General features: G+C 42.2%; 1 protein-coding gene across 2 annotated transcripts in view; it reads right to left on the bottom strand.

The window, feature by feature from the left end:
* PLXNA2 (plexin A2) overlaps positions 1-27486 on the bottom strand; it is a 611865-nt gene that overhangs the window by 188906 nt on the left and 395473 nt on the right. For both annotated transcript variants that reach the window (XM_084853404.1, XM_084853402.1), the window contains 4 exons: positions 17165-17288; positions 14975-15128; positions 12547-12643; positions 8025-8139 (listed from right to left, as the gene is read on the bottom strand). In XM_084853404.1, coding sequence (XP_084709530.1) covers positions 8025-8139; positions 12547-12643; positions 14975-15128; positions 17165-17288 — 490 coding nt within the window. The remainder of the gene's footprint in view (positions 1-8024; positions 8140-12546; positions 12644-14974; positions 15129-17164; positions 17289-27486) is intronic.

Here is a 27486-nt window from a genome sequence, read left to right on the forward strand (position 1 = left end):
GTAATTTGAATGGATGCTGCTTGCTTTCTCTCTGAGCACTGGTGTTCTCCACCACCACAACCCAAACAAGTTTTCAGTGTGCCACCAGTTGCATTGTGTGAACCTACATAAGAAATTTCCCAAGAGGGATCTGTACATGAGAGCCAAATCAATGTTTTGGTTTCATGTATTATATTATTTATTTTTATTCTAACAGCTTTTTGCATTTTCAGGAATGTTATATCTTCATGAGCTACAGTCCAACATGCTGGCCCAGTTCACACACAACAATTCATATTTTATTTTTTAAAACCTGGGTTCCAACTCTGGCTTGTTGGAGGAGAGACAAGCCAGAGTTGTTTAGCATCCCCACTGGCAGGAGGAGCCAAGCAGGAACATGCTAAGTCATGGTGATTAGCACACTGGTTCATTTACAACAACCCAGAGGTTTGGTTTGTTTTTTTAAAAAAAAACCAAACTCTGGGTTGTTGCTGCGTGTGAACTGGGCTGCCATATACTTCATTCTAAATATACTTTCATAAATTAGATTACTAGCTGTATATATCACAAAATGAAATGTTAATTATCTTTGTAGAACATTGGGACAGATATTCAGAATGTCTATGTTTTATTGTGAACACTATTCACAATCTCAAATCAGACTTCTTTGGAAATCCTCCTAATATTCTAGTATGTTATATTATCTAAATTGTATGTTTAACAAATGTTAGCAGATTAAAAACATATTTGACATTTTGGGTAGATATATCATGTTTGAGCAGAAAAAATATATGGTATAGCTCCTGTCTGTCTATATATCATTAACTGTGGATGTCGGGAATTCTGCGTGACTGGCTTTCTATTTGCTTCAACAGAGTGGGCTCTTCATAATGTTCTCCTTTTGTGTATTGAGAGCTGCTCCCTTTCCACTGAAGTGAATGGGAAAGACCTGGTGGGCGAGGGGGGACACTTCATGGACCTGGTGGGCAACAGATCCCCTGTATCCACAAGAAAGAATGGAACAGGTTCTGGTTCAGCAGTTTTAGCAGAGACCACAAATAACTGAAACCCCTCATGCACACACCAGTGGTTGCACAACTGGGTCCTGAAAGCCGTTCTATTTCAGCAGCTTTGCCTCCTCCCCACACCAAGTTACAATCTGCCTTTCAGTCTTGGAGGAATGTAAAATATGGTTTGGTGGTTCAATGCTACTCAGGAAGGAAAAGGAATGTTGAACAGAAAACATGACAAAAATCAGAAGCGCATGCATTGCTCCTTCAAGTCCACAACTCTCAAATACTGCCTGTCTAGTAAATAAAAATGAGATGCCAATATGAATAGGCTTGTGGATGCTCTGTCATATGTTTTACTAACATACAATTGAGTTCATATTAAGGTTTCATATGCTGGCAAAATCTGTCAGCAAAACCTAATGAATAAACTGGCTGACTTTACTTGGCTTTGGCTCCAGTCTCTAGTAAAAAGATCTAGCCACTTAAAGGTCAGGCAGATGCTTCAGTTTTGTTGTTGTTGATGATGCTGACAATGATTAGAATAACAAGGAACTTCAAATCAGGTATGGAGATTTTCCAGGTGAGAATATTATCTAAACATTTCCACTGAAAGGAAACAGAATGCACCTTCAGTTTAACCTTTCGGAATCTGTGAAAACTCCATCTGCCTGATTCAGTGCACACATGTGGAAACAACATTATCAGTACAAAGTGGAAACCAAAGAAGGGAGATTCTTCAGATTAGGGAGAAATAAATTAAATAATTCTCCCAATCTCACCACTGGGATAAGACCATAGGAAATTATATATATTTCTCCACCATCTGGATTTTTCCCCAATTTACACGGTGTGAAGGTTTCCCCTATGACCTGGACCTCCTGAGCAACTCTGTAAGGATCTCTTCCTTCTTTTAAATGTCCCCTTCCCAATAACGTGGGTGTTTAGGATGTAGATGTGGGGTGACTGACATTCTAGACACAGTGTTTAACCACAACAGTTTACTAGTAGATTTAAAGCAAACAAATTACAACGAAAAGTATTTACATGGTAAAGCTGAGTGATACAAAAGGCATTAAAAGAAAATAAAAGTTGCAAAATGCAAGTTCCTTTACCCTAGCTTTACCCTTCCCTTACCCTTAGACTTTTCTAGACTGCTTCTTCCTGCTCACTCTTCAAACTCTGCTCTCACTTGAGGCTCTGGCTGCCTCTCCTCTTACTCTTGGTCTGGCTGCAGCCTATCTTTTCTAACTCTCACTGGCTCTCTCCCTCTCTTTATATACCCTCCTCCCTCAAAACTGAAAGTACTATTTCAAACCTGAAGAAATGGAATGGAACTTAAGTGAAGAAATGAAACTGACACTAATCTGGAGGAATGAAACTTCTCCTCTCAGGGTTACCCCCTCCCTACAGAAAACTCAAGGCCTGACCTTTCCCCCCTTTGCCTCTGTGGGCCTTAAACCTTCACACACAGATATGTATTTTATTATCATAAATCTCACACAGGCATACAAAGACACCCAATTCACCCCCACTACAAATTGTTCATGTTACAGGGCTCATTTAAAAGCCAATATCCCTTGAATGCCCTTTCTTATATTTACTTAAGGGGTGGAGCATACATACTGTGTCAGTGGCTTTAGCTATGAAAGCTCATCTGTTAAATCCTTTGCCTTTGTGGTTAGACACATTCCATGTTCCCTTTACTTCAGTAACGCAACTTTAATCTTAGTTTACTGGATTTCTCACTAAGGTTAATAGTAGCGAGCTGTCTATACCAGCCTTCCCCCAACCAGGTGTCCTCCAGATGTTTTGGACTACTGTTAACATCAACTCCAAACAGCATGGCCAATAGTCAGAGATGATGGAAATTGTAGTCCAGGTTGGGGATGTCTGGTCTACTCTATTACGTAATACTGAAATGTTAGAGAATTACTACTTTCAATCCCTGAAAAAAACAGATGGGAATGATTTCCTAGGAGCCTTGCTAAGGCTTGGCCACCTATGGAATGCTATGCCTGCAACAACAAATCATTTCTGCAGCCAACATTAATCAGAATGGTTGCTCTTTGATTAAATGTATATCTGTTACCATCAAGACCTTCCATGTATATTTGTCAATGATTCCATAGCAACAAAATTATTTTTTCCCTAAGTGCTTCCACTGAAAATACAATGTGGGGATCTTAGAATCAAGCTGGGTTCACTGCTGTTCAATTTGTCAACAGAGATGGCAAGTCTCTGGGCCAAACTCCAATCTCATGCTGCATTCTCACTTGATGCTGAGCTCCACATTAACTCTGAATCCATGGTGAGAAGACATTGCTTCTATTTCCCCTTTCCAAGCCAGTGCTTGTATGTTCATAGTGGTCCACATCACCTACATTTTTCTATAATGCTTTTTGGAAGGGATAGGGTGGGTGTGCAGTTTTGTTTGGGCTGTGGAGAATTGCTCACATGGAAGCCACTCATAGACAAAAATTAATCCATGATGCTTGAGAACTTGTCCACGTCCATGATTATGTCTGGGTATTTACTGGAATGAAGATGTGTTCTTGCATAGTGGACCCCCTGCCCCTAAAAGTTGGATAAAACATTCAGACATGCATAATATCATGGGTACCTAAGAGAGAATGTTAACAAATTTAACATATTTACCCATCTCCTTCCGTATGGTCCTTCTTGGGAGCTCTGCTCAACAACTGATGAATGGTCTCCATTGGGAAGCTGTATGGCTACCTCGCTCCTCACCTTTCTGTGAACAGCTAAAATGTGGCTTTAAAAAAAAGCTTTTGGGGTATAATAATTTTATTTGCTGCTGCTGTAAAAAATATTTTTTGTGTGGGGGGGGCTTTTAAATTCTCTCTCATGGCTGTCCTAGATGGGGCGTGGTAAAAAAGTGGGATCAGAAGTGTTTTACCAAACCAACATTGTGACAACTGATTCTCCTCACAAGATGAATCATACTGTTTTCAGTGAATTCCTCAGACAAAATTTGCTTCAGACATCCTCACTGCCCTAGTAGGCTGGCTTGCACAGGCGTTAAGTGCACAGTTGTTTAACTGGGTTAAAGAATAATTCTGCCAAAGTGCAAAGAGGAAAAGAAATCAAGCAGTGCCAATTTGCTTGAGTGACTAGATCGCAGATCTGCCTCCAAGCGTTAATAGGGAACAAAGTGGTGAAACATGAAAGTACCACTTTTTCCATCGTTTTGCAAAGTATAACCTTATTTTAAAGGCTTCAGGTTGCCTTCACTCCAACATAAACAAGCAAATGCTAGCAAGATGTCATGGTTCTTACCACTGATTAATGTCTGATAAAGAGTATGATTTTCTCCCAGGCATTCAGCAGTATGTGATAAGTGTTTAATCAATCCTGGAATGGCTTATGGTTATGGTTGTTTGTTTTTGAGATTGTTTGAAGATGTTTTAGATATGTTTCTTTTGTGTATATTGTCTGTTCATGTGTTTTTTATGTAAATGGTTTTTAATCTCTGTATATTGTATTTTTAATGTTTTTAATCTTTGTAACCCACCCAGAGAGCTTCAGCTATTGGGCGGTATAGAAATAATAATAATAATAATAATAATAATAATAATAATAATAATAATAATATTTTAACCTTTCAGAAAAGATGTGCCAGCTAATGCATAAGAATGGTTGTGGAGGTAGACTTCCGCATTTACATCCTGATGCTGAGTTGCATGCCAGCCAGTATCCATGCAGGAAGTTTTGTGTGTTCTTCCTTCTTTGACAGGAACTAGTTTGACTGAAATTTTATCATTTTTGCTTAGGTTCCAGTGGCAATGCATCCTCTGTTAACAATGTCTGCTTGTGTGTGAATATTCTGCTAATATATTACGGCAGATGTAAGAACAGCTTTGCCAGCAGGGTGATGCTAAAAGCAGAAACCCTTACAGAGACATTTTTGGACCCCAGGCATTACTCTCTGCAAAGTGCTTTTAACAGAATAACTGGAGTACACTTTTGTTCTCACAAACAGCATTTTATTTTTCTCAGAAAATAAAGAGACTATGCAAATTAGCCTGCTGAGCTGGCTGGGTCTGAGCGCATATGCGTATCTGGAGCACAGAGGAACAAGATTCCATTTGTATCATCATGGTCATGCTTAGCAACAGTGATCCCTCAATGTGGCACAATACATTTTCTCAACATAAGCTAACTAGAGAGAGAGGTGAACAGTAGCTCTGCCAGCTAAAGATGACAGTCAGGAAGCGACAAGGAGACATACACAGGGAGATTTCCCCAAGCACTGCAGTTCCCCCAAATCAGGTCCTAGAGAAGTCTTTCCATGGAAGATAAACAATGAATAGATGATCTCCAAGAAACCCAAACCTCCTACAGCCCTCAATCCTTTCTATGTGGTTAGATTTTTAGGAGAGCTCAGCACACTGGGGAAACTGCACTTTGGAATATTCTGCCCAAATTCATGAAGAGGTTTGTAATAGTAATTAGAGCAGACAGAGTTGGGATTCCCTCCAGAGTTAGATTCCCAGCTGTGTCACACATTCATTTCCTTATCCTGATCTAGATAAAATCATCCTTTTTTGTCTCCTCCGACCCCATCCACTTCCTACTGGGGCAGTAAGAGCATATTACTGGGAAACTTTGACATTATTGCTTTCAAAGTGCAAAACTGGATCCTGAATTTGAGCAAGGGGAATGCAGTCAACCTCACTGGTCAGGAAGGAAAATCCATCCACATTAGAGCACAGGAAAAATAAAAGATAATTGCTCCCCTGTGCCACTTTGAAAATATGCATCTTGGTTTTGTATCAAACTGCTGAAACCTAATGCTATGTCTCCAGAGTTTAGAACTCCTTGGGCATCTTCTCTTACTTCTGAGTGAAATGCTTTGACATTCAGAGCACAAACCACCCGGTGTCACTTTTGGTTAAAGACACCAAGGAGGCAGTGGCCACTCCCAGTTATGCATGTCTGATGGTTGCCAAGCTGGGCTCATGCATATAAGCACGTTGTTCTTTTATGTGTCAGGCTTTATGCTACATCAGGAAGATGTGCATGTTGTTTTAGCCTGATATTTCTTGTTCATTTTGTATGCAGTGCAATTCCTTGATACGAAGAAAGGAAACTTGATTTTGCCATTTATTACTGAGTGTTTTATTCTCTTTAATCTCATTTCCTTGCTGGTCAGACTCCACCTTTATGAGGCTGAATTACAGCCAATTATCCCTAATTGTAATATGAAATATATGTGAAGTTTTCAACCAAATGTTCCACACCTTTCTCAGCTAGAAGGACAAAGCTCTTCTTTGGCACTGTCCACAAATAATCTCTATCAATAACAATTTGGATTTCTGCTGCAAATTCGAGGTGCAGTTTCCCCCCGCCCCACCACACCCAGGTCCATAGAGGGAAGAAAAGGGTTAAAGCTCCCACCCTATCTCTGTGCCAAGGTCCCAATCAAGATCAGGAGCCCCCACAGTGGCAGGAAAATGCTTGCAGTCATGGGTAAACTACATGATTGAAGTTCTGTGTGATCTGGCCCCTCAGTTAGGACATTCTGCATGGACATTTCCTCAAACCAGTGGTGCAGCTAGGTAATTTTAGATCCTGGATTTAATGGTTGTTTGCTCCCTCTTTTAGATGGCTATGTGTATTACCTCAGTTGGGAGGCACACAACCGAGATTTCTCTTCTCCCCCGACCATGATTCCATGTTTTAAAACTGCTTCTACATTCCTGTTATATTAGAACAAAACCAGAGAAATCAAATAAAAAAACTGTTTGCAAACCCTAAGAGGGCACCTCCTCTGAGAAGAAGGCCAGCCTGGCTGAGCTGGTGTTCCCTAGACAGCACACCCCAGGCAGCAAGGGTGGCCAGCTGCTGCACTATGCCTTCATCTATATTTTTTAATCCAGACCCTGGTTAAATGCAGGAGCAACCCCATTTCAATCATGTGCTTCTAGCTGCCTATGTTTGTGATTCAGTGGAGGCTGGTGGCTCAGATGTCACTGGAGCTGTGAATACACTCTGGGTTTCAGTCAGAACCAGTCAGAACTCTGAAGGAGCTGTCCAGGTGCTGAACCCTATCCAAAACCTTGGTCTAGCACTTTGGATAGTTCCTTTAGAGTTCTGACCAGTTCTGACTGAAACCCAGAGCAGATTCACAGCCCAACTGATATCACAGCCACCAGCCTCCACTGTTGTGATTTCCTCATTTCAGCTGAGAGTTAAACAAAAAATATCCTTAACCCGAATCCATCCCAATATTTACAAATATGCTCACATTAATATATTTACAAATATGTTAATAAACTTGGGTTAATGTCAAACAAATAATCAAAGTATAAAAACTCTGAAAACAGGCAACAACCCCAAATCCCTGCTTCACTATGAACGAGGATAAAGCACACTCTCTCTAAACCACTCTGCATCCCCAATCACTCTATAAATCTTCTTCTTGTTAGGTCTACGACTGAGATCCTCAGTAAGACACTTGGTGCTATCACGTCAAAAGTATGCTTTATAAACATATATGTACTGCCATGGTTGTGACAATCCATATAAGGTGGTAGCATCCTGCTAGATAAACCCCACTTATTTCTCTGGGATTTATGCTTGAGTAAACAGATGGTGCATTACCGCCTAAAGATACAGAACCCAATTTTTGCTAGAATAGAAGACAATGGGGATCATTATCTCTTGCATCAATCAAATAGACACTATTTACCAGCATTCCAAGAGAAAGAATTTTTCACAGGCTTTCTTACAAATACACCTCCATCTCAGGCTTGAATTGTGGTTTGCACTTCTGTGATTCTGTACCTTCCATTTATTTTAAGCCCCTTCTATCCCAAGTCCTAAAATGAGATCAACAACCAAACTATTCACATTTACTTTTCATCTTGGAACGGCTTGAGTCTTTGTGTGTGTGGGTGGGGTGGGTGAGATGCAGGGGAGGCGAGGAGAGGAAAAGAATCATGAGGAAAAGATCTGAGAACTGTACTACAATAAAAGGTGCTGCCTAGCTTCTAAATACAGTGTCCATACCTCAGAAACATTGATCCGCCCCTCCTGGAATGAACATGTTGTGGGATCATGAGTGCAGAGGTTTCGATATTTGCACCAGTGGCAGCGAAAAGCACTGTTCACACAAGACAGACACCTGCCAAGAAAGAAATAAAAGACCAAGTTATGTGGATGAAAGCATAAGTCTGAGCAAATATGTTTATTGTTGATCATGTCTGACTATTACTGAATATCCAATAATGATACTGTTGATAAAACAACAACTTTTATGGATTCATATACTAAAAAATCCTCATTAAAACATATACACATTTGGTTAAAAATAATGAACACTTAAAATATATATGATTTACTGGGCTGGATACTTGATGCATTCTTCCATCCATAATATTGACAGTTTGGTGTCTTTTATTTTTTAATTTCAGCTTCTACTGCCAAATGACTTTCTTCCTTACTTCTAGCAAGTGTTAAAATGGAAATCTAGAAACAGATGGGCAGTGTGACAAATAATAAAGCTTCGACAGAATTAAGAGAAAAAATATATTTGCGCTGCCGGCACATCTGCAGGGAAATAGATAGGCCCATGCAGGTGAAAAGATACAACAATACTTGGCATTTATAATGTACCTCCTGAGTGTTCAGAGTGCTTCCCATACCCCATCTCAGTTAATCTTACAATAACCCTGTAAAATAGGTCACTATTATACCTTCATATTGCAGATGCTAAGTGGCTTATTAGTGGCTTGCCTAAGCAAACTGCATGCAGATTCCAACTGTCATAGCTGCAGTTTTAAGAAGATGGAGCTAGATGGGACACAGGCTATCCAGACTATATAGACAGAAGGGGATCGTGATACACCCGGTGACCTTCCTATCAGAGGGAGGGAGGCAACACCTGGACACCCCTCCATCATCCTTGAATTGACCTGACTGAGATTCCCCCTTTCCCAACAGCATTGTGTACTGTATTCAAATTGTCCTTGGGAACCAATTTTTGGCTGAGAAGTGTAAAAAGTATATGATGAATAACAAACAAGCCTCTGATCCATGACTACCAGTTTTATATGGCAAATTAGGATTGCAAGGCTGGGCTTCACATGACTGATACAATTACATGTACAAAAAGAAAACCATGCCAAAATATTTTAAACGACTTTTGATAAATAACTTTTGGCCCAGGATAGCAGGCCTTTCCTTAACTTTGCAGAGCTAAAGTTTGCACAACTAGACTGAACACTTCAAAATTAAGGGTGGTTAATTTGGCTGTTTGTGGAGAGCTGATTTTCCTCTGATCATAGTATCATAGCTGCAAGTTTATGAAGTGGCTTTTTTTTTTTTTTCTGTGCTGGACTTTTTGGGCTAATTAGCCAAAAGATTTAGAATACCATTAACCATTCACAGAAAAATCGTCCTGCCCCTGGTCCTGTCTCTCCATCTGCCTCCCCACCCCCCATAAGCCATCTGCTAGTGACTGACTTTTGGTATAATTTTATTTTCTCTCTTCACATCACTCCAGATGTGCTGGCAAGCCACTTATAAACAGTAACTTTCAAGACTCCAGGTAACTGGTATGTGACAGCAGCAACAATAGTTTAATGCCATCTAGTGGGTCAGCTAGAGCTCAAGAAAAGACAGCTATGATTGCTCCACTCCAGTTTCTGCCCAGGGCCTTGGTTAGCTGCTGCAATACATTCAATTTTTCTTCCCCTGTCACTGAGATGGTGTTTTTAACCAAATTTTGCCTTGGGATATTTTGAGAGCAGCTGCTCCCAGAGGGGCAAACCTCTAAACAGCATTTGGATCATGAGCATGTCTGCTTCTGCCACATAGAAGTATCTTTTCTTCTATTTGTAATCATAAACAATATAGGTGAAAAGGGGGAAGTTAATATTTGCAGTGGCCAATAACATCTGTATAGGGTAAGAGTTCAATTCCTCCTGCTGCTTTCCCTGTTTCATGGCATAAAATCCTCTGGTTTTCTTTTCCCACACCAACAAATGGTAACGCAATAGACAGTCAGAGATTTTTTCAGGCCAGTATGGACCGCTGTGGTCTATTATTCTCTCTGGTACCACTGGAAAAACCAAACTAAAAACCAATAACAACCCCTGAAACCTAATATAAGATATATGAGAAATTTCACCACCTCACAAATGAAAGATGCTTTCATGTCAAACTAGAGAGTGTGGGCAATTCCCCCCACCCTGCCCCGTACTATGCTAAAACACACATTAACCATCTTCTTCCATCTTAAATCCTCAATTGTAATTTCCTTTTGATTCTTCTGTAATGACCTTAATAGCTAAGGAAGCTTATTCTAATCATACAAATGCAAATTTGAGTGGGATAGGAATATTAAGCAGTGTGAGCATATTTAATTACTCATTTATTTGACCCATTTCTCTCTCCTTTTCTCTCTCTAATTGACAGGGGTCTGTGTGGCACCTGCTCTTTAGCTGCCATTTCCACAGTCAAAATCAGTCCTTCCTTACTTAGCATATTGTCATTTTCTGCTCTGCCACAGCCTGGAATCCCCTCCTCATGGCCCTTCCAGTTTAGGGTAGCTGTTGTTCCACAGAATTTTGCCACTTCTCTCACCTCATCAAAGACAGTTATGCTACCTTAGACTTTTGACTAACAAGACATCCTGGCTCCATTATTGCCGGAAAACTCACTTAGAGGAAGTGCTCACCCCTTTTTGGGACAATTGGCTAAACAGGCCCACAGGTTAGAGGACTTAAGAAAAGCGAGACTTGGCTTTAAAGTCTGTACAACTAAAACTAACGGCCCGATCCTAAAGCTTAGTCTATCAGTATAAGAGGGCTTGGCATGCAACATATCAATAGCTGCACAAGCACAATATCACAAAACATGATTTATTGGTTTTATTTATTTATTTCATCCATTTATAGCCCACCACTCAAAAAAGGCTTGAGGCAACTAACAATGATTAATTTGATACCATACTGTTGTGATGATGATACACTGCCCTGTCTTTGATATCTAATCATATCGATACTACCTTTGGTGACAAGATGATCGAGTCATGCTCATAATATATTTGTTGTTCAGTCATTCAGTCGTGTCCGACTCTTCGTGACCCCATGGACCATAGCACGCCAGGCCTTCCTGTCCTGTGCTCTCTCCCGCAGCATGCTCAAGTCCATATTCATTGCATCAGTGATGCTATCTAGCCATCTCATCCTCTGCCGTCCCCTTCTCCTTTTGCCTTCAATCTTTCCCAGCATCAGGGTCTTTTCCAGAGAGTTTTCTCTTCACATTAGGTGGCCAAAATATTTGAGCTTCAGCTTCAGTATCTGTCCTTCTAATGAGCACTCAGGGTTGATTTCCTTTAGGATTGACTGATTTGACCTCCTTGCAGTCCAGGGGACTCGTAAGAGTCTTCTCCAGCACCACAGTTCGAAAGCATCGATTCTTCGGCGCTCAGCTTTCCTTATAGTCCGGCTCTCACAGCCATACGTTACTACTGGGAAAACCATAGCTTTGATTAGATGGACGTTTGTTGGCAAGGTGATGTCTCTGCTTCTTACTATGCTGTCTAGGTTTGCCATAGCTTTCCTCCCAAGGAGCAAGCGTCTTTTAATTTCATCGCTACAGTCACTGTCTGCAGTGATCTTGGAGCCCAAGAAAATAAAATCTGCCACTGCTTCCATTTCTTCCCCTTCCATATGCCAGGAAGTGATGGGGCCAGATGCCATGATCTTAATGTTGAGTTTCAAACCAGCTTTTGCACTCTCCTCTTTCACCCTCAACAAGAGGCTCTTTAGATCCTCTTCACTTTCTGCCATTGGGGTGGTATCATCTACGTATCTGAGGCTGTTGATAATTCTCCCGGCAATCTTAATTCCGACCTGTGATTCATCCAACCCGGCGTTTCTCATGACGTACTCTGCATATAAGTTAAATAACTAGGGTGACAATATGCAGCCTTGTCATACTCCTTTCCCAATTTTGAACCAATCGGTTGTTCCATGTCTGGTTCTTACTGTTGCTTCTTGACCCTTGTACAGGGTTCTCAGGAGACAGGTAAGGTGGTCTGGTACCCCCATCTCTTTAAGAATTTGCCAGAGTTTGTTGTGATCCACACAATCAAAGGCTTTAGCATAGTCAATGAAGCAGAAATAGATATTTTTCTGGAATTCTCTTGCTTTCTCCATGATCCAGTGAATGTTGGCGATTTGATCTCTAGTTCCTCTGCCTCTTCGAAACCCAGCTTGTACTTCCGGTAGTTCTCGGTTCGCATACTGCTGAAGCCTAGCTTGTAGGATTTTGAGCATATTATATATATCATAATATATAGGTGTACGTAAAATCAGTTATCCTAACAAATGTGGGAAATAATAGTTCTGCCTGGTGCAGATGTTAGTGAACACTGGCAACTAGGGCTCTGAATTTGATTCTTTTACTCTTGCTATCTTGGTTTTCAGGCCTATTACTTGACATCCTGCACTGAGAAACCTTTATATAATCTAGCATTACTGCTAAAGCCTTCAGGCATAGGAAGAACAGGAGAGTGTCTTACAGCTGGTGGGCGCTGCAGTTGTAGAACTTGAACTCTGTGCTGACAAACATCTTCCCGGTCTCTCTAGATTTCAGCAGCAGTTCTATTCCAAACCAGTCTAGAAAATTGAAAAGAGAGTGAGAGAAGGATGACTGAAACAACAAGCACAGGCACAACGATGGAACTTTTCAAATTCCTCATACATAGTCTCATTATCTTTCCGGCCTCTTCCCTTTCCGTTTCTCTTGTGCTGGCCTTTCAGTTGCAAACAGGGGTGCTTTTCCACAACTTTGGTGAGATTGTTACCACCTTTTCTTTCAGACTTGGATGCGTCAAACATAATTAATGGCATTGTGGTCTACATAGGGCTGTTCTGCTCTGATGGGAGGGTAGGGGGTGACCAGCCTCCTTTTTCAAGAGGATCACTGGGTCACAGCCCACTGGTACTTTAGCATGAGCTCCCTAAAGCCTTCCAAGACATAGATGAATAGTGCTTTCTTGAACTATAAAGCCCTAAAAGGTCTGGACCTTATATGCCTAAGAAGCCACTTTTTCTCCTATGTCATGTCACAATCTCCAAGACCTAATGCTCACATTACCCCAGCAGCAGGTGGGAGCCACAGTAGCACTACTCTTCCCCATGCAACCATGGTTATGTGAGAAGCACCAAGCCATCAAGACAGAGCCCATGCTGCATCTCTTTCCCATGCAAACATTAATCCAGGTTTTCACAGTTCATGCTGACATGGGGAGCTGCAGCATGAAGGCCTCTTACATGGTCAGGGCTCCTCATATCACCCTAAAGATATGAGAAGGGCTGGTATTGCTGGAACTGCTACACCACTGGGGCAACATGATTGTTGGGCCTAACAGACAGGGGATGCCTTTTCGATTCAACATATGTGCCAAGCACCTATGACAGGGGCACAAAGAATAGTACTCATAATGGCTGCTGCACAGTTGTAGAAATCTATTACTCTGAAGGCTCCAAAGTCAGTATTAAAGGGGGCTGTTCTTGAAAAATTGGTAAAGGGTAAAATAGTCAGGTAATGGCTACAGTAGTTGAGCTGCAACAGGAGTCTGAACTCTCTGTTCAGATTTTCGGGCCTGAACTTCTGTGCACATTCGTCAAGCATTTTCTGCATAGTTATCAGGAGAGTATGGAAACGAGCTAATGAAAAACAAGTTTAAAACAATGAGCTGTTTGGTAATGGCATGTGTAAGAGAGAACTTGACAGCAATGATATTAGCAAAGAAACATCCCAAAAAAATAGAAAGCTTCGCCACCCACTCATAGTGACTAAGTCAGACTTCAGAGTATGAGTAACACCCACATTGCCTCCTTCCTGGTCCGCCTCAAATAACAAAAGACAGAGACCCCTAATGATACATAAGCCCAGAAAGCAGATGGCTTGAAGACTGACTTTTAAATGTGTGGGGTGCATAACGTTTGGTAGAAGCAGATTACACCCACTACAGGGAAGCCATATTTGTGGATGATATCTCCTTCTTGCCTGCTCTTTGGGGATAGAGTTCTGTCTGCCGGATAAAATCTATAGCCAAGCTACATGTCACAATTACATTTATTTTCAACAGGCATTTGTAAAACTACAGTATCTACCAAGTGAAGTGAAGAAACAGATTGACAGGGCCAGACTGGTATACAGAAGTTGTCTACTACAGGTCCTCACTTACAGCAGCACCACAATCTCTGGTGTAGACTCCAGTACAAAGTAGCTAAATTAAAATTAAAAATTTAGTTTTAATTCAATTTCATTCACATCAGTAACTGTGGATTTTTTCTCTTTCACTGAAGGTGTTAAATGGGAATATCATAGCTAGAAAGGTAGTATATTGAAGGACTTGTGTTGTGAATGAGTCACTCTGTTCTGGCATATATATGGTCTCTGCATAGAAATGTCACAAACAGTGTCCCCCACTGCATTTCATGGCCTTTTGGCCCCACAACAAATGTACCTACACACCTACTCAGGAAAACATTCCATGCAATTGACAATGTGGCTCTAGTTCATGAAAACCCATGCTACAATAAAATTGCTAATTTAAGATGCATGGGATCTTAAGACGTTTTTGATAAAAGCCCAGTCTTTCAGGACTTGCTAACTGCTCCCATGCATTGTAAGGCTAATCCACATAAAATGCAAATGGCAGACAACCATGTAGGCAAGTGTGCCACAAGTCAATGGCAGGGTGTCTCTCTGGTGTGCATGATGATAAATATTCTTTGGGGTGTCTTTGACTCTAGTCTAGTGAGTCAGGGAGTAGAAAGCAGCCCAACACTGGAGAGACAGGCAGGAGTGTAGGCCTAAATCTATCTCACAGTCAAGCCCACCAGTAATTGAACTCCTCTTCCTTTGTGCTACAAACTCCTGCTGTCTGTGCTACAGGTTGATCAGGTATGTTGTAACCCAATTGTCAAGCCACTCACCCTGGTCCACCGGTATGGCAGGGACATCCTTAGATGCTGGTGAAATGCATATGATCTGCTTGCCCAAAACCTGGCCTTCCACTTCAGTGAGATTTCCAAATACACAAGTGATACCACTTGACAGGTCGGGTGCATCATTCACCAGCAAGCTGAGCTAGAGAAATTAGAAAGAAAAAAAAGGAAAGAGATCACTACCTGACATTGCATAAGGGAGAAAAGAAAAGGCATGTGAACGATTTCTTTTCTCTGCCTTTTCTTTCTCTCTTCAAGAGAGAAGCAGAAAAGCTCTTTACCAATTTTGTAAGACGCTGCATTGCAGCTGCAGTTGCTCCACTGACCTGAAGAGTGATAATACCAGTAGGCAGAGAAGTGGAGTTGACAATTCTGTCACAGCCTGACAGTACCAAGCATTTAATAAGACGGCAGGCATCTCGGCTTTCCATCTGAGGAACTTCCTTGCACATGTTGTTTAAAAATACAATGGAATTATATTTTCCATTAAAACCCTAAAAACTCAGTGGTTGTAAAAGATATTGCCTTGGGGCCTCACAAATTCCTCAGATCACTATACATAGAACTCAATTTTTATTCACTTCCTGCCACTGGTGACACACACGGAGGTGATAGCATAGATGCCATTGCTACACACGAAACTCAGCATGGATTGGCTGTTAATACCCCAATGGAGACACTCAAAGTGCTACATTCACAGAGTCATGCAAAAAGCCAACCATGACTGAGTGTGTGTGGCTGCCTCAAGAGTGGCAGCTACAAATGAAAGTTAACACAGAATGATTCAGACTGTAGCTGCTACTCTCTGAGAGGGTTATGGAACAGGCCCTTAACTTTGAGCTAATGATATAACTGTCAAGACTCAGCATGATTTTAAAATCCATTTTATAATTATTAGGGATGTACCAAAGTCACTTACCGTTTCGCGGATTCATTCGCGGTGGGCGGGGGAGGCGCGCTGTCCCTCCCCCTGGAATCCTCAATGGGGGGGAGGCACTCTGGTTGCCCCCGCAGAATCCTGCCCGGCCGGCTCCGCTCTGCGACAATTCCGCGGAGCTGCCGGCCGGCTCCACCCGTGGCCGGATATCCGGCCGCTGGGCAGCAGGGATGCAAATGGCAGCAGCCGTAGCCACCGCCACTTGCATCCCTGTAGTGAGCCGTGATAGGCTATGTAAGTATTTACGTAGCCTATCATGGCAGGCTTAAAAAAAAAAAAGCGTACATAAATGGCAGCGGCTACGGCGGCCGCCATTTGCGTTCTGTATTTTTCGCCGTTTTAGCCTATGTAAATATTTACATAGGCTATTATGGCGAAATAAAGGGGAACGCAAATGACGTAGTGGGCGCCATTTGTGTTCCCCTTTTTTTGGCCGTAATAGCCTACGTAAATATTTACGTAGGCTAAAACAGCGAAAAATACAGAACGCAAATGGCGGCTGCTGTAGCCGCCGCCATTTGTGTACACTTTTTTTTTTAAGCCTGCTGTGATAGGCTACGTAAATACTTACGTAGCCTATCACGGCCTCCACAGGGACACAAAAGGTGTCCCTGCATTAGCCGTGATAGGCTACGTATGTATTTACGTAGCCTATCATGACCGTGAAGAAGAAGCGAATGGCGGCCGCAGGGCGGCCGCCATTCGCAAGTTGGCACCGACGGGAGCAGGTAAGTGCTCTGTTTCGCATGACTTTTGTGGGTTGGGGGGACGGGGGCTTTGTCCTGCCCGACTTTCGTGGGTTGAGGGAGGCGGGGACTTCGTTCCGCAATGGATTTCGGGGGGCCAAATGCACTTGCATTTGGCCTCACTGAGATCCGTCGCGGAATTTTCTGACATCCCTAATAATTATAGAGACCTGATGCAGAATTGTATTTATTTATTGTCATACAGAGCAAGCGGCCTTGCAGTAATCACCTTCTCACTACTCTCAGTCATGTAAATGAAAAGCAGTAAGATCTGCCCCTAGTGGCTCAGGATAAAAGAAACAGTGCCCTACAACTTTGCAAAAGGGAGTTCATTCTCTCTGCGCACAACCCCCGCCCGCACTTTAGTAGGACATATTAAGCAAAATCCTTCTTGTGCTGTTATCTGAGACAGTAGAACATCACACTCTTGTGGAAATTCAGAGAATAAGAATAGCATATTTTTAAAGCAAGCAAACATCTGCCATGGCTACTTACAGGAAGGCTGTACTCGGAAACCGGGATGCTGCTTGGTTGAACAATGATAGTCATGCATTGGTTGATGTTCGCTGCAAATCGGTATGGTTCATCTTGCCTCTCACACTTGTCCCTTCGGGAGCACCTAATACCAAGAGCACAGGGCAGTGTAAAGAGGCAACTAGCACTCCCAAAGCTGTTCATATAGCCTAGTGTTTGATCTTCAATGGCATTCAGTACCAGATGATACAGACGTATACTAGAAAAATAAACACAGCTGTGGAACAATTCATCCTCTACCAGTATTCCTACCTGTTCAGAAATAAGGGATTGAAGAACATCTTATTGCATATACTGGCCATTTGTCCAAATTTCTTCTAGGAATTTATCTAATTTGAGTATTTGTTTGAAGGAAGAAGCAGGAGAACAGGGAAGGGGTATTCAGCAATAATATGGCCCTTCTCTGCAATGTCACATTCGTAATGCCTTCCAGTAGTAACTGTGGGAGGAAAATGCTTTTTAGCTTTATGTATTACCTACCTATTTATTTAGGTACTGGTACACACTGACTTTCTCCAACTCACTCAGGATTTTAAAGTGATCAGTCATATCCTGCCTCAGTCACAATTCAGCAAGAGAAAATGCTATCGCTCAAGGCAGAGATGCCTCAGCTGTGGAGAACCCAAGGCTGGTGCATCAAGGTGAATAAAGGGAAAGGGTGGCCAATAAGGGGCCTCGTGGATTATCTGTTCAATAAAGCAATTTGATTTGGCTCAGATTTTAATCAAGGTGTGCTTGTAAGGAAAATTGTTTGCAAAATGAGAGATAAGAGATATGCTACAGCTTGTTTTAGTTGCCTTTGCATTGTATACATAATGTTCCAAACATGCCCAAGCATTTGCACTTCATAACTATAGAGCTCTTGCTGCTGCAACAGCCTGACCGCCTGTGTGTAGACTGGCCTGTGTCTGCTTCTGGACCTGACATTATAGAAATTGTCTATCCCTGCTTTAGAAACTGACCTGTTCTTATTGATTTGGGCATCATGCCTGGGGCTCGGAGTGAGCTAAATGAAGCACGTACTAATTTTCTGCATACAATTAAAAACAGAATCATTCCCTTGAACAGCCAGGTTGTGCAAAACCTCTGAAACAGGCTGTGTCAAGGGCTCCTTGGAGGCCTCTCTCAGTCTAATCCAGTAGCCAAGTCCAGACACAGACAAAGGAATTCCTTTCAAAGCTTTATTCTTCTTTTACAACTTAACAACTCTACAGGTAGCAACTAGATCTGAGCAGCACAGTACCTATGCCCTAAGTTGGAACAGTTGGTCCCCGTTTGAAAGGGAATTACTGGCAGACCCCTGAACTTAAGGACTAAAGAGAGTCCCTCCCCTTTTCCCTTGGATCCTCTGGGCGCAGCCATTGTTTGTGCGCCAACCGGGCACTACGCCTCCTTTCCGTGCCCTCCATCTGCGCTGCTCTCTGCGTCTGCGTCGCGCATCCACCAAGTCTGCTATCTGTGCTTGGTCACTCCCTGGACTGCTAACTAAACTAGGAATGCCGGTGGGAGGAATCTCCATCAGCTGTTGGTCCTGGGAAAGAGGAGCGCGCTCCTCTCCCAGGAGCGACTGCTCTTCCTCAGAATCAGAACTACTCTGGGATTCTATGGGCTCAGTGTCCACCCTGACAGGCTGAGACTTTGATGAGTCTGTAGTGAAAGATATTTTAATGGCTTCATGGAGAAGTGGGGATGGCCATCGTGGGGAAATCCACTCCTTTATAGGCTTGCTGGATTTCCCCAGAGCCCTCAGCTTAGCTTGCATTTGCGACCTGTGCCGAGCCTTTTTCTCGAAATCCAGGAACTCTTCTCAGCTTCCCCCCACCTTAAATCAACATTTGCACAAATTGCAGTGACAATTTGGGTACTTTGCACAAATTTTAGCCGTAATATTCCCAAATTTCAGCCATAATATGCTGAATTTGCGCAAATTGCACCTGCAACTTGCACAAAATGTGGACACAATTGTGCAAATTAAGCCTATTACAGCCCATCTTTGCACAAATAAATGTTGATTTAAGGAGAAGATCCCCAAAATGAAAATCCATGAGCTTGCTTAAGTCAATCTGCATTAAGTCAGGCCAGCTTGTGGGTAGGCGAGCTGAAGTCTAGGGAGCTGAGCTGATGAAAGCTCAGTGAACTTCACTCCCCGGATGGATTCCTCTGACATTCCTATGGAGGAGCCTCCAAGACGTTTCTTTGCATGCCTTCGCTGTGTGAATTTGGTGCAAGGATTGTATACTTAGGAGGATGCAATGGGAATTAGGGAAGGAAGTGGTTTCTATGGCATTCAGGGGTCCAAATCTGTTATTCTCTGCAGACTTTGGCACCCTCAGCTGAGAGCAGATTTTCCAGGGAGATAAAGCTCCCATTTTGAAAAGCTTTGAAAAGTCAGTGAACAGGAAACACAATGGAAATCTCTGGGGGTGCAATCTTTTGAAAAAACAAAACAAAATAAAAAATGACTCTTTGTGTTGATGACTAAAACTGGAGCTGTGCCACTCTCTCCTGGCTTTGTATGCTAAGCACTTGAAAATAGATCCTCAGTTGCAGAGGCTGAATATCTAATACTATGCTCTGTGGTCCTTCATTTTCCTAAGCATGAGATCCATCAGCTATTCAGACTTAAAGAACTGCATACCACTGGAAGGCAGTAGCAGTGCAATACCTACACTTTAATTAAAAAGGAAATCTGTGGCTAATTAATTTCCTTCTCACAGAGGTGAAGGGTCTTGAAGCTTGGATTCCTCCTCTCCACACTGGAGACACTGGAGTTAAGGTTCATTATCATGCCTGAGTCTCCCAGGTTCTCCCTCCCCCAACCTTCCTCCTTGAACAGAAGCCATTACTTGTCAAGACCTGAGTTATGAGCACTGCAGCTGGCATGTGTTGGACACCTGGCTCATCACCAAAGTCATTTCATTTGAGGAGGGCCCCAGAGTGGCCTGTAAGTCTTGCGTGTCTATCAAAATGAAGAAAAATTGAGAGAAAAGGCTATTCGTCCTGCCGTCTTTCCATTGCCTTCATCATGAGAGGCTAAAAGGTCACTGAACACACCAAGATACAGCTCTGAGAAAGTTGGTAGAAGAAGAAATGCTACCAAACAAGCATGGTTGCTGTTCTGCCTGTGGCACTCAGTGCAGCAGGATGGATAATGAGACACATGATGTGGCTAAACTAGAAGATCCAGGATAAAATGTGGCATTTCTAGGTATGGGTAAGAAATTTGTTCCATTAGCAATTTCAATGCAAACTTACCAAAGTAACATTTCTCAAACCTAAATGTGAACTGGAACACAAATGGACATTAAAACCTGTAGATTCTGACATTTGCAATGCAGTTCACCCCCATCAAAAAGCATCCGAAAAATGCATACCTTTGGAGAAGTGTGTATAAAACATGTGCATAGTTGTAAAAATGCACATAAAATGCTTTTTGCACATAAAAATGTGCTTATTTCAAAGAAATGCATATAAAATGTGTATATTTGAAAAATGTGCATGAAATATGTACAAATTTGTGAGTTAACTAAAAAAAGAGAAAAAAATCACAATCTGAGGCAGGAACAGGATGGACAAACTCAGCAGTAGAAAAATGAAAACCTGAGCAAAATCAAGCTTGACAGGTGCATCCATCCCAAGGCATTACATGGTTAATGGTCCTGTTTTTAAGACAGACTGTAAGCAAAGTTTTGATAGATTTGGAACGGGTGCCTTAAATAATGGGGTTTGCTCTCATTGCTCAAATTGTCACTGCTTCTTGCCTGATGAAGAGATCTGGAGATCTCAAAAGCTTACACATTTTTGTGACCTTTGAGTTGGCCTAATAATGGTATTACACTAATATGGATTTGAGAGCTGTTAGTATCTGCAGTCCGCTGGGCCCAATGCTTTCCCTTCTGCAGCAGCCTGAATTGGAATGCAAAATCATTAGGAACTATGGCATAGTTCTGAATAGATGCTGAAAGGCTCTGGAGTCCTACACTTGACACATTACACTCTTCTACAGATGGGTTTTCCAGAGTTCTTTTGGAAGCATTTGTTGCTGTAAGTCGTGCAAGAAGATTTTGTTTTTCTCCCACCACTGAGACTAGGTATAATGGAAAAGATGCACACTGCAAAAAACAGTTTCACTGTTTTCTTTTCCGTTTGCCATGGCTGGATTCAATCTTAGGGAAAACGTCTACATTAGCAGACACGCTGACTGCTCAACAAAGGGTCTTAATCTTCCTGTGACAAACTTCCTCCAGATGAGGTGACAAGAATGGCTCACAAAACCAGAAGTCTTAATTACTGAAAAGCCATTTGCTTCTGACTAAGAAATAGCACGTGGGGAATAGGGGTTGGGTGGGGGGAAGATGCTAACCATTTCCCCTTTGCAAACAGCTGCAGCAATACCTGGCAACTGATACACCTATTTTCTTCCTGCACCCTCCTCCTTTACTTGAAAATAATGGACCAAAAATATGAATGCTGCCAAAGAAAAGTATTGTGTTTTAAGTGAATCTGTGAGATTGCTCTAAAGTGAGCTCTTGACTGGAGCCTTTATCTCATTGACCTGCTGGAATGGCTCTTTTTTATCATACTATTCATGGCAACAGCCCTAACAGGGATGAATAGATCTGAAGACAATAACATACTAGTAAACAACAGCATACTGAGGAGCCTTGCAGGTTATACGTCCTGCTGGACCAAGAAGACTCTTTAGCAGTCTCCTCAGGAGCTATACTTGCTGCTGGAACAACGGGATGGCTAACAGAGAGGGAGGCGGAACCAAAATTTCCTTCCTTTTCAATTCTAAGACAGAGACTCACATCAAAAGCTGGCACACCAGGTGTTGGAGACTTAGCACACTGGGCAGGATTCCTTCCTTCCATTTTAGCCTCGGAGTCTACAGATTTCCCAAGGTAAATAAAGGATTTTACCAAAGAAGCATTTTCCCTTTGGCTTTACCTTAAGGCTTTCTGAACAACAGCTTTCAAGGTCACAAACTGCACCGAGAATAGAGACGCTACTGAATATTGCTCAAACCAAATTCCACAGCAGGTTTGGAAGAACCTGCTCAAGTGGAACATTAGTTTTGTTGTTGTTTATTCGGTCAGTCGCTTCCAACTCTTCGTGACTTCATGGACCAGCCCACGCCAGAGCTTCCTGTCGGCCGTCACCACCCCCAGCTCCCCCAAGGTCGAGTCTGTCACCTCCAGAATATCATCCATCCATCTTGCCCTTGGTTGGCCCCTCTTCCTTTGGCCTTCCACTTTCCCTAGCATCAGCATCTTCTCCAGGGTATCCTGTCTTCACATTATGTGGCCAAAGTACTTCAGTTTTGCCTTTTATGTCATTCCCTCAAGTTAGCAGTCTGGCTTTATTTCCTGGAGTATGGACTGGTTTGATCTTCTTGCAGTCCAAGGCACTCTCAGAATTTTCCTCCAGCACTACAGTTCAAAAGCATCTATCTTCCTTCGCTCAGCCTTCCTTATGGTCCAGCTCTCGCAGCCATAGGTTACTATGGGGAATACCATTGCTTGAACTATGCGGACCTTTGTTGTCAGTGTGATGTCTCTGCTCTTAACTATTTTATCCAGATTTGTCATTGCTCTCCTCTCAAGAAGTAAACGTCTTCTGATTTCCTGGCTGCAGCCAGCATCTGCAGTAATCTTTGTGCCTAGAAAGACAAAGTCTGTCACTGCCTCCACGTTTTCTCCCCCTATTTGCCAGTTATCAATCAAGCTGGTTGCCATAATCTTAGGTTTTTTGAGGTTTAACTGCACCCCAGCTTTTGCACTTTCTTCTTTCACCTTCGTCATGAGGTTCCTCAGCTCCTCCTCGCTTTCAGCCATCAAAGTGGTATCATCTGCATATCTGAGATTGTTAATGTTTCTTCCAGTGATTTTAACTCCAGCCTTGGCTTCATCAAGCCCAACACGTCGCATGATGTGTTCTGTGTACAGGTTGAATAGGTAGGGTGAGAGTATACAACCCTGCCGTACTCCTTTCCCAATCTTAAATCAGTCCGTTGTTCCATGATCTGTTCTTACCGTTGCTACTTGGTTGTTATACAGATTCCTCAGGAGGCAGACAAGATGACTTGGTATCCCCATACCACCAAGAACTTGCCACAGTTTGTTATGATCCACACAGTCAAAGGCTTTAGAATAGTCAATAAAACAGAAATAGTTTTTCTGAAACTCCCTGGCTTTCTCCATTATCCAGCGGATATTGGCAATTTGGTCTCTAGTTCCTCTGCCTTTTCTAAACCCAGCTTGTACATCTGGCAATTCTTGTTCCATGAATTGCTGGAGTCTACCTTGCAAGATCTTGAGCATTACCTTACTGGCATGTGAAATAAGTGCCACTGTTCGATAGTTTGAACATTCTTTGGTGCTTCCCTTTTTTGGTATGGGGATAGAAGTTGATCTTTTCCAATCTGTTGGCCATTCTTGTGTTTTCCAAATTTGCTGGCATATGGCATGCATCACCTTGACAGCATCATCTTGCAAGATTTTAAACAGTTCAGCTGGGATACCGTCATCTCCTGCTGCCTTGTTATTAGCAATGCTTCTTAAGGCCCATTCACCATCACTCTTCAGGATGTCTGGCTCTAGCTCACTGACCACACTGTCAAATCTATCCCCGATATTATTATCCTTCCTATACAGAAGATCTTCCGTATATTCTTGCCACCTTTTCTTGATCTCTTCTGCTTCTGTTAGGTCCTTGCCATCTTTGTTTTTGATCATACCCATTTTTGCCTGGAATTTACCTCCAATGTTTCTAATTTTCTGGAAGAGATCTCTTGTCCTTCCTATTCTATTATCTTCTTCCGCTTCCACGCATTGCTTGTTTAAAAATAATTACTTATCTCTTCTGGCTAACCTCTGGAATTTTGCATTTAATTGGGCATATCTCCCCCTATCACTGTTGCCTTTTGCTTTCCTTCTTTCTTGGGCTGCTTCCAGTGTCTCAGCAGACAGCCATCTTGCCTTCTTGGTTTTCTTTTTCTTTGGGACTTTTTTTGTTGCCACCTCCTGAACAATATTGCGAACTTCTGTCCATAGTTCTTCCGGGACCCTATCTACTAAATCTAGTCCCTTAAATCTATTCTTCACCTCCACTGCATATTCATGAGGAATATTAGTGAGCTCATATCTAACTGATCTGTGGGTCTTCCCTATTCTCTTTAGTCTGATTCTAAATTGTGCAATAAGAAGTTTGTGATCTGAACTACAATCAGCTCCAGGTCTTGTTTTTACCGACTGCATAGATGTCTGCCACCTTTGGCTACAAAGGAGGTAGTCAATCTTATTTCGGTGTCAACCATCTGGTGAAGTCCATGTATAAAGTCATCTCTTAGGTTGTTGGAAGAGAGTGTTTGTTATGCACAGTGTCTTGGCAAAATTCTATCAGTCTATGTCCTGCTTAATTTTGTTCTCCCAGACCATGCTTGCCTGTAATTCCAGGTGTCGTTTGACTACCCACCTTAGCATTCCAGTCTCCTGTAATGAAAATAACATCTTTTTTTGGCGTACTATCCAGTAGGAGCTGCAGATCCTCATAGAACTGATCTACTTCTGTTTCTTCAGCATCTGTGGTTGGGGCGTATCTTTGGATCACTGTGATGTTAAATGGTTTACCCTGAATTTGAATTGAGATCATTCTGTCATTTTTTGGATTGTATCCAAGCACTGCTTTAGCCACTTTATTATTAATTATGAAGGCTACTCCATTTCTTCTTTGGTCCTCTTGTCCACAGTAGTAGATCTGGTGGTCATTTGATGTGAAGTGGCCCATTCCAGTCCATTTCAGTTCACTGACACCCAAAATGTCTATATTTAATCTTGACATCTCCTCAATAACCACATCCAATTTGCCCTGGCTCATAGATCTTACATTCCAGGTTCCTATGGTGTGTTGATCTTTAGAACATCGGATTCGTCGTTCACCACCAGCACCATCGACTGCTAGCCGTCCTTTCAGCTTTGAGCTAGCTGCGTCATCACATCTGGGGCTAGTTGAACTTATCCTCTGTTCCTCCCCAGTAGCATTTTGACCATCTTCCGACCTGGGAGTCCCATCTTCCGATGGTATACCGACATATCTCTGGTTGTACTGATCCATTTAGTTTTCATGGCAAGAATACTGGGGTGGGTTGCCATTTCCTTCCCCAGGGATAGTATTTAGTCTGACCTCTCTGCCATGACCTTCCCATCTTGGGTGTCCCTTCACAGTTTAGCTCATGACGTCATTGAGGTGCTCAAGCTCCAGCACCATGACAAGGTAATGGAATCTAGAAATTGTGAAGATATTAGCCAAGTCTCAGGGGGTTCTGCACATCTTAGTCACCAGTATATTTCACCTAGACTGAACTTTGAGGTGAATTTTGCTGTCTTAAAAGAATTACATTAAGATTAGCAAAGTATGACTCATGTGTAACTGAAAGCACCCAGCATCATTGCCACTAGGCTTCCTGACAGAGGTTCTGTGCATGAAACAGTACTGTGACAGGTAGAAATTCAACAGACACAGGTTTCACCATCATTTACTTTCTGTACCAGGACGAAAAGTAGCAATCATGTCTAGGAATCACGTATGGGTTCCATAAAGCATTTGAGGATCATTTCCCTTAAAAAAGATCAGTAGAAAATGGATGGAGACCTTTAAGGTCTTCAGGTTATCAACTTTCTGGCAGAACTCCTGTGCATAACTTTCTGGCAGAACTTCTTTTTAGTTTCTACTTCTCAACCAATTCCTAGCCTTGTCCTCTTCCCTTAGTTAAACTGCTTTTGGGCCCTTACCCTACTCAGCTTCCTGGCTTTTACCTCCTTCATTTCTACCAACAGCTCACAGCCACCCGCCCCCCAATCCCTAGGAACAGTGTGAGGGCTTTCCCACATTCTGACATGCTCTTGACTCCTCCTTTCCTCAAATTCCTCTGTCCATCAACCATCACTGACCCATCTATAAATGTGTGGAATAACAAGTTCTGCCATAAATCCTGAAATAAAGGGATTATTCTGCATATGTGCAAAAATGGAAATGAACTCAAGTGTGGCCATGTGTGCATTGTTAAATCAGATGTGAATTTCAAGGGCTCCGACTGTAAAAATAGAGCGACCTGCAGATCTGCTTGATGTCTGCAGGCACAAGGGATTATGGAAAGCAGGGTCAAGCATGAACCAGTTGGCCATCCCGTGGTGTCACCATTCCAAGTTTCCACTTTCTTGTTTGTCTTTATCAGCTGCCTAACAAATGCAGTGTGAACAACACTACTTGGACCTCCAACCTCTTCTGCACAGAGCTGACCCATTTGGCAGACGCAACATAACAATTAGAGAGGCAAGAGCTGACATATGAAATACAAACATTCAGGCATTCAAAGACTCCAAACAAATACAAGAGCAGTTTTGGGAACAGCAAGATTAACACAGCCATTCAAAGGTTCAGACTAGGGCTTAAAAATGATCTCTGCTCAAAAAAGATATTTTGTGAGGCAGGGAAATTCTACAGAGAAGCTGATAAAGTACCATTAGGCTGAACAGAGTCACTGCAGCATGTTCTGTATGCACTCACAACTCAATGCTGTATCTGACTGCCTTGGAACCACCAGGTTTTTATTCTGATCTGTAGTGTAAACCTACGAAGTATCACACCTTGCATTTCATTTCAAGTGTTGCTAATGAATAGAGCTCAACAGGACTCTGGGGTTATACTGAGTAATAACAGCTAGATCTCAGAGCTGAGAGTAAGTGCTCCAGAGGCTGAATCTTCTGTCTGCCTCTGCCATTGACTGGCCCTGTGATGTTAGGTAAGGCATCACTATTATTATAATAGTGCTTCATTAACTCTCAGCCTGACTGTGTTCTGTGTTGTTTGCAAACATCACGCTCCCACTGTGGGAGGCTCTTCTCTGATAGGGTCTTCTGGATGTATCTATTCATGCTATTAAAATGCAGATGGAAGACAATTCTGTTTTGCTGGGCTTTTTTGAAATCTAAAAGTTGAACATCTTTTTAGATGCTGCTTTCAATATTCTGCTATTGCTACTAATTTTAGTACTCTCAAATGTGGTCTTGATGTGTTTTAAATGTTTTCTAAAGTGTTCTGTGGATGCTTGAGTATATTTAATGGTTCTTAACTGCTGACGTGTGCGTGGAGTGGGCCTCTTGCCAAAAAGCAGGATAAAAACAAAATAAATAAATAAATAGATGGTTTTGAGAAGCAGCAGCTATTGAACTGAAGAGTAAGTAGAATGAGACACACCAGGGTGGGTACAAGTCAGAATCTAT

This window comes from Heloderma suspectum, chromosome 4 (assembly GCF_057233095.1).
Source record: "Heloderma suspectum isolate Gila_16-S chromosome 4, 16-S_ref, whole genome shotgun sequence".
In the NCBI taxonomy this organism is placed as follows: Eukaryota; Metazoa; Chordata; class Lepidosauria; order Squamata; family Helodermatidae; genus Heloderma; species Heloderma suspectum.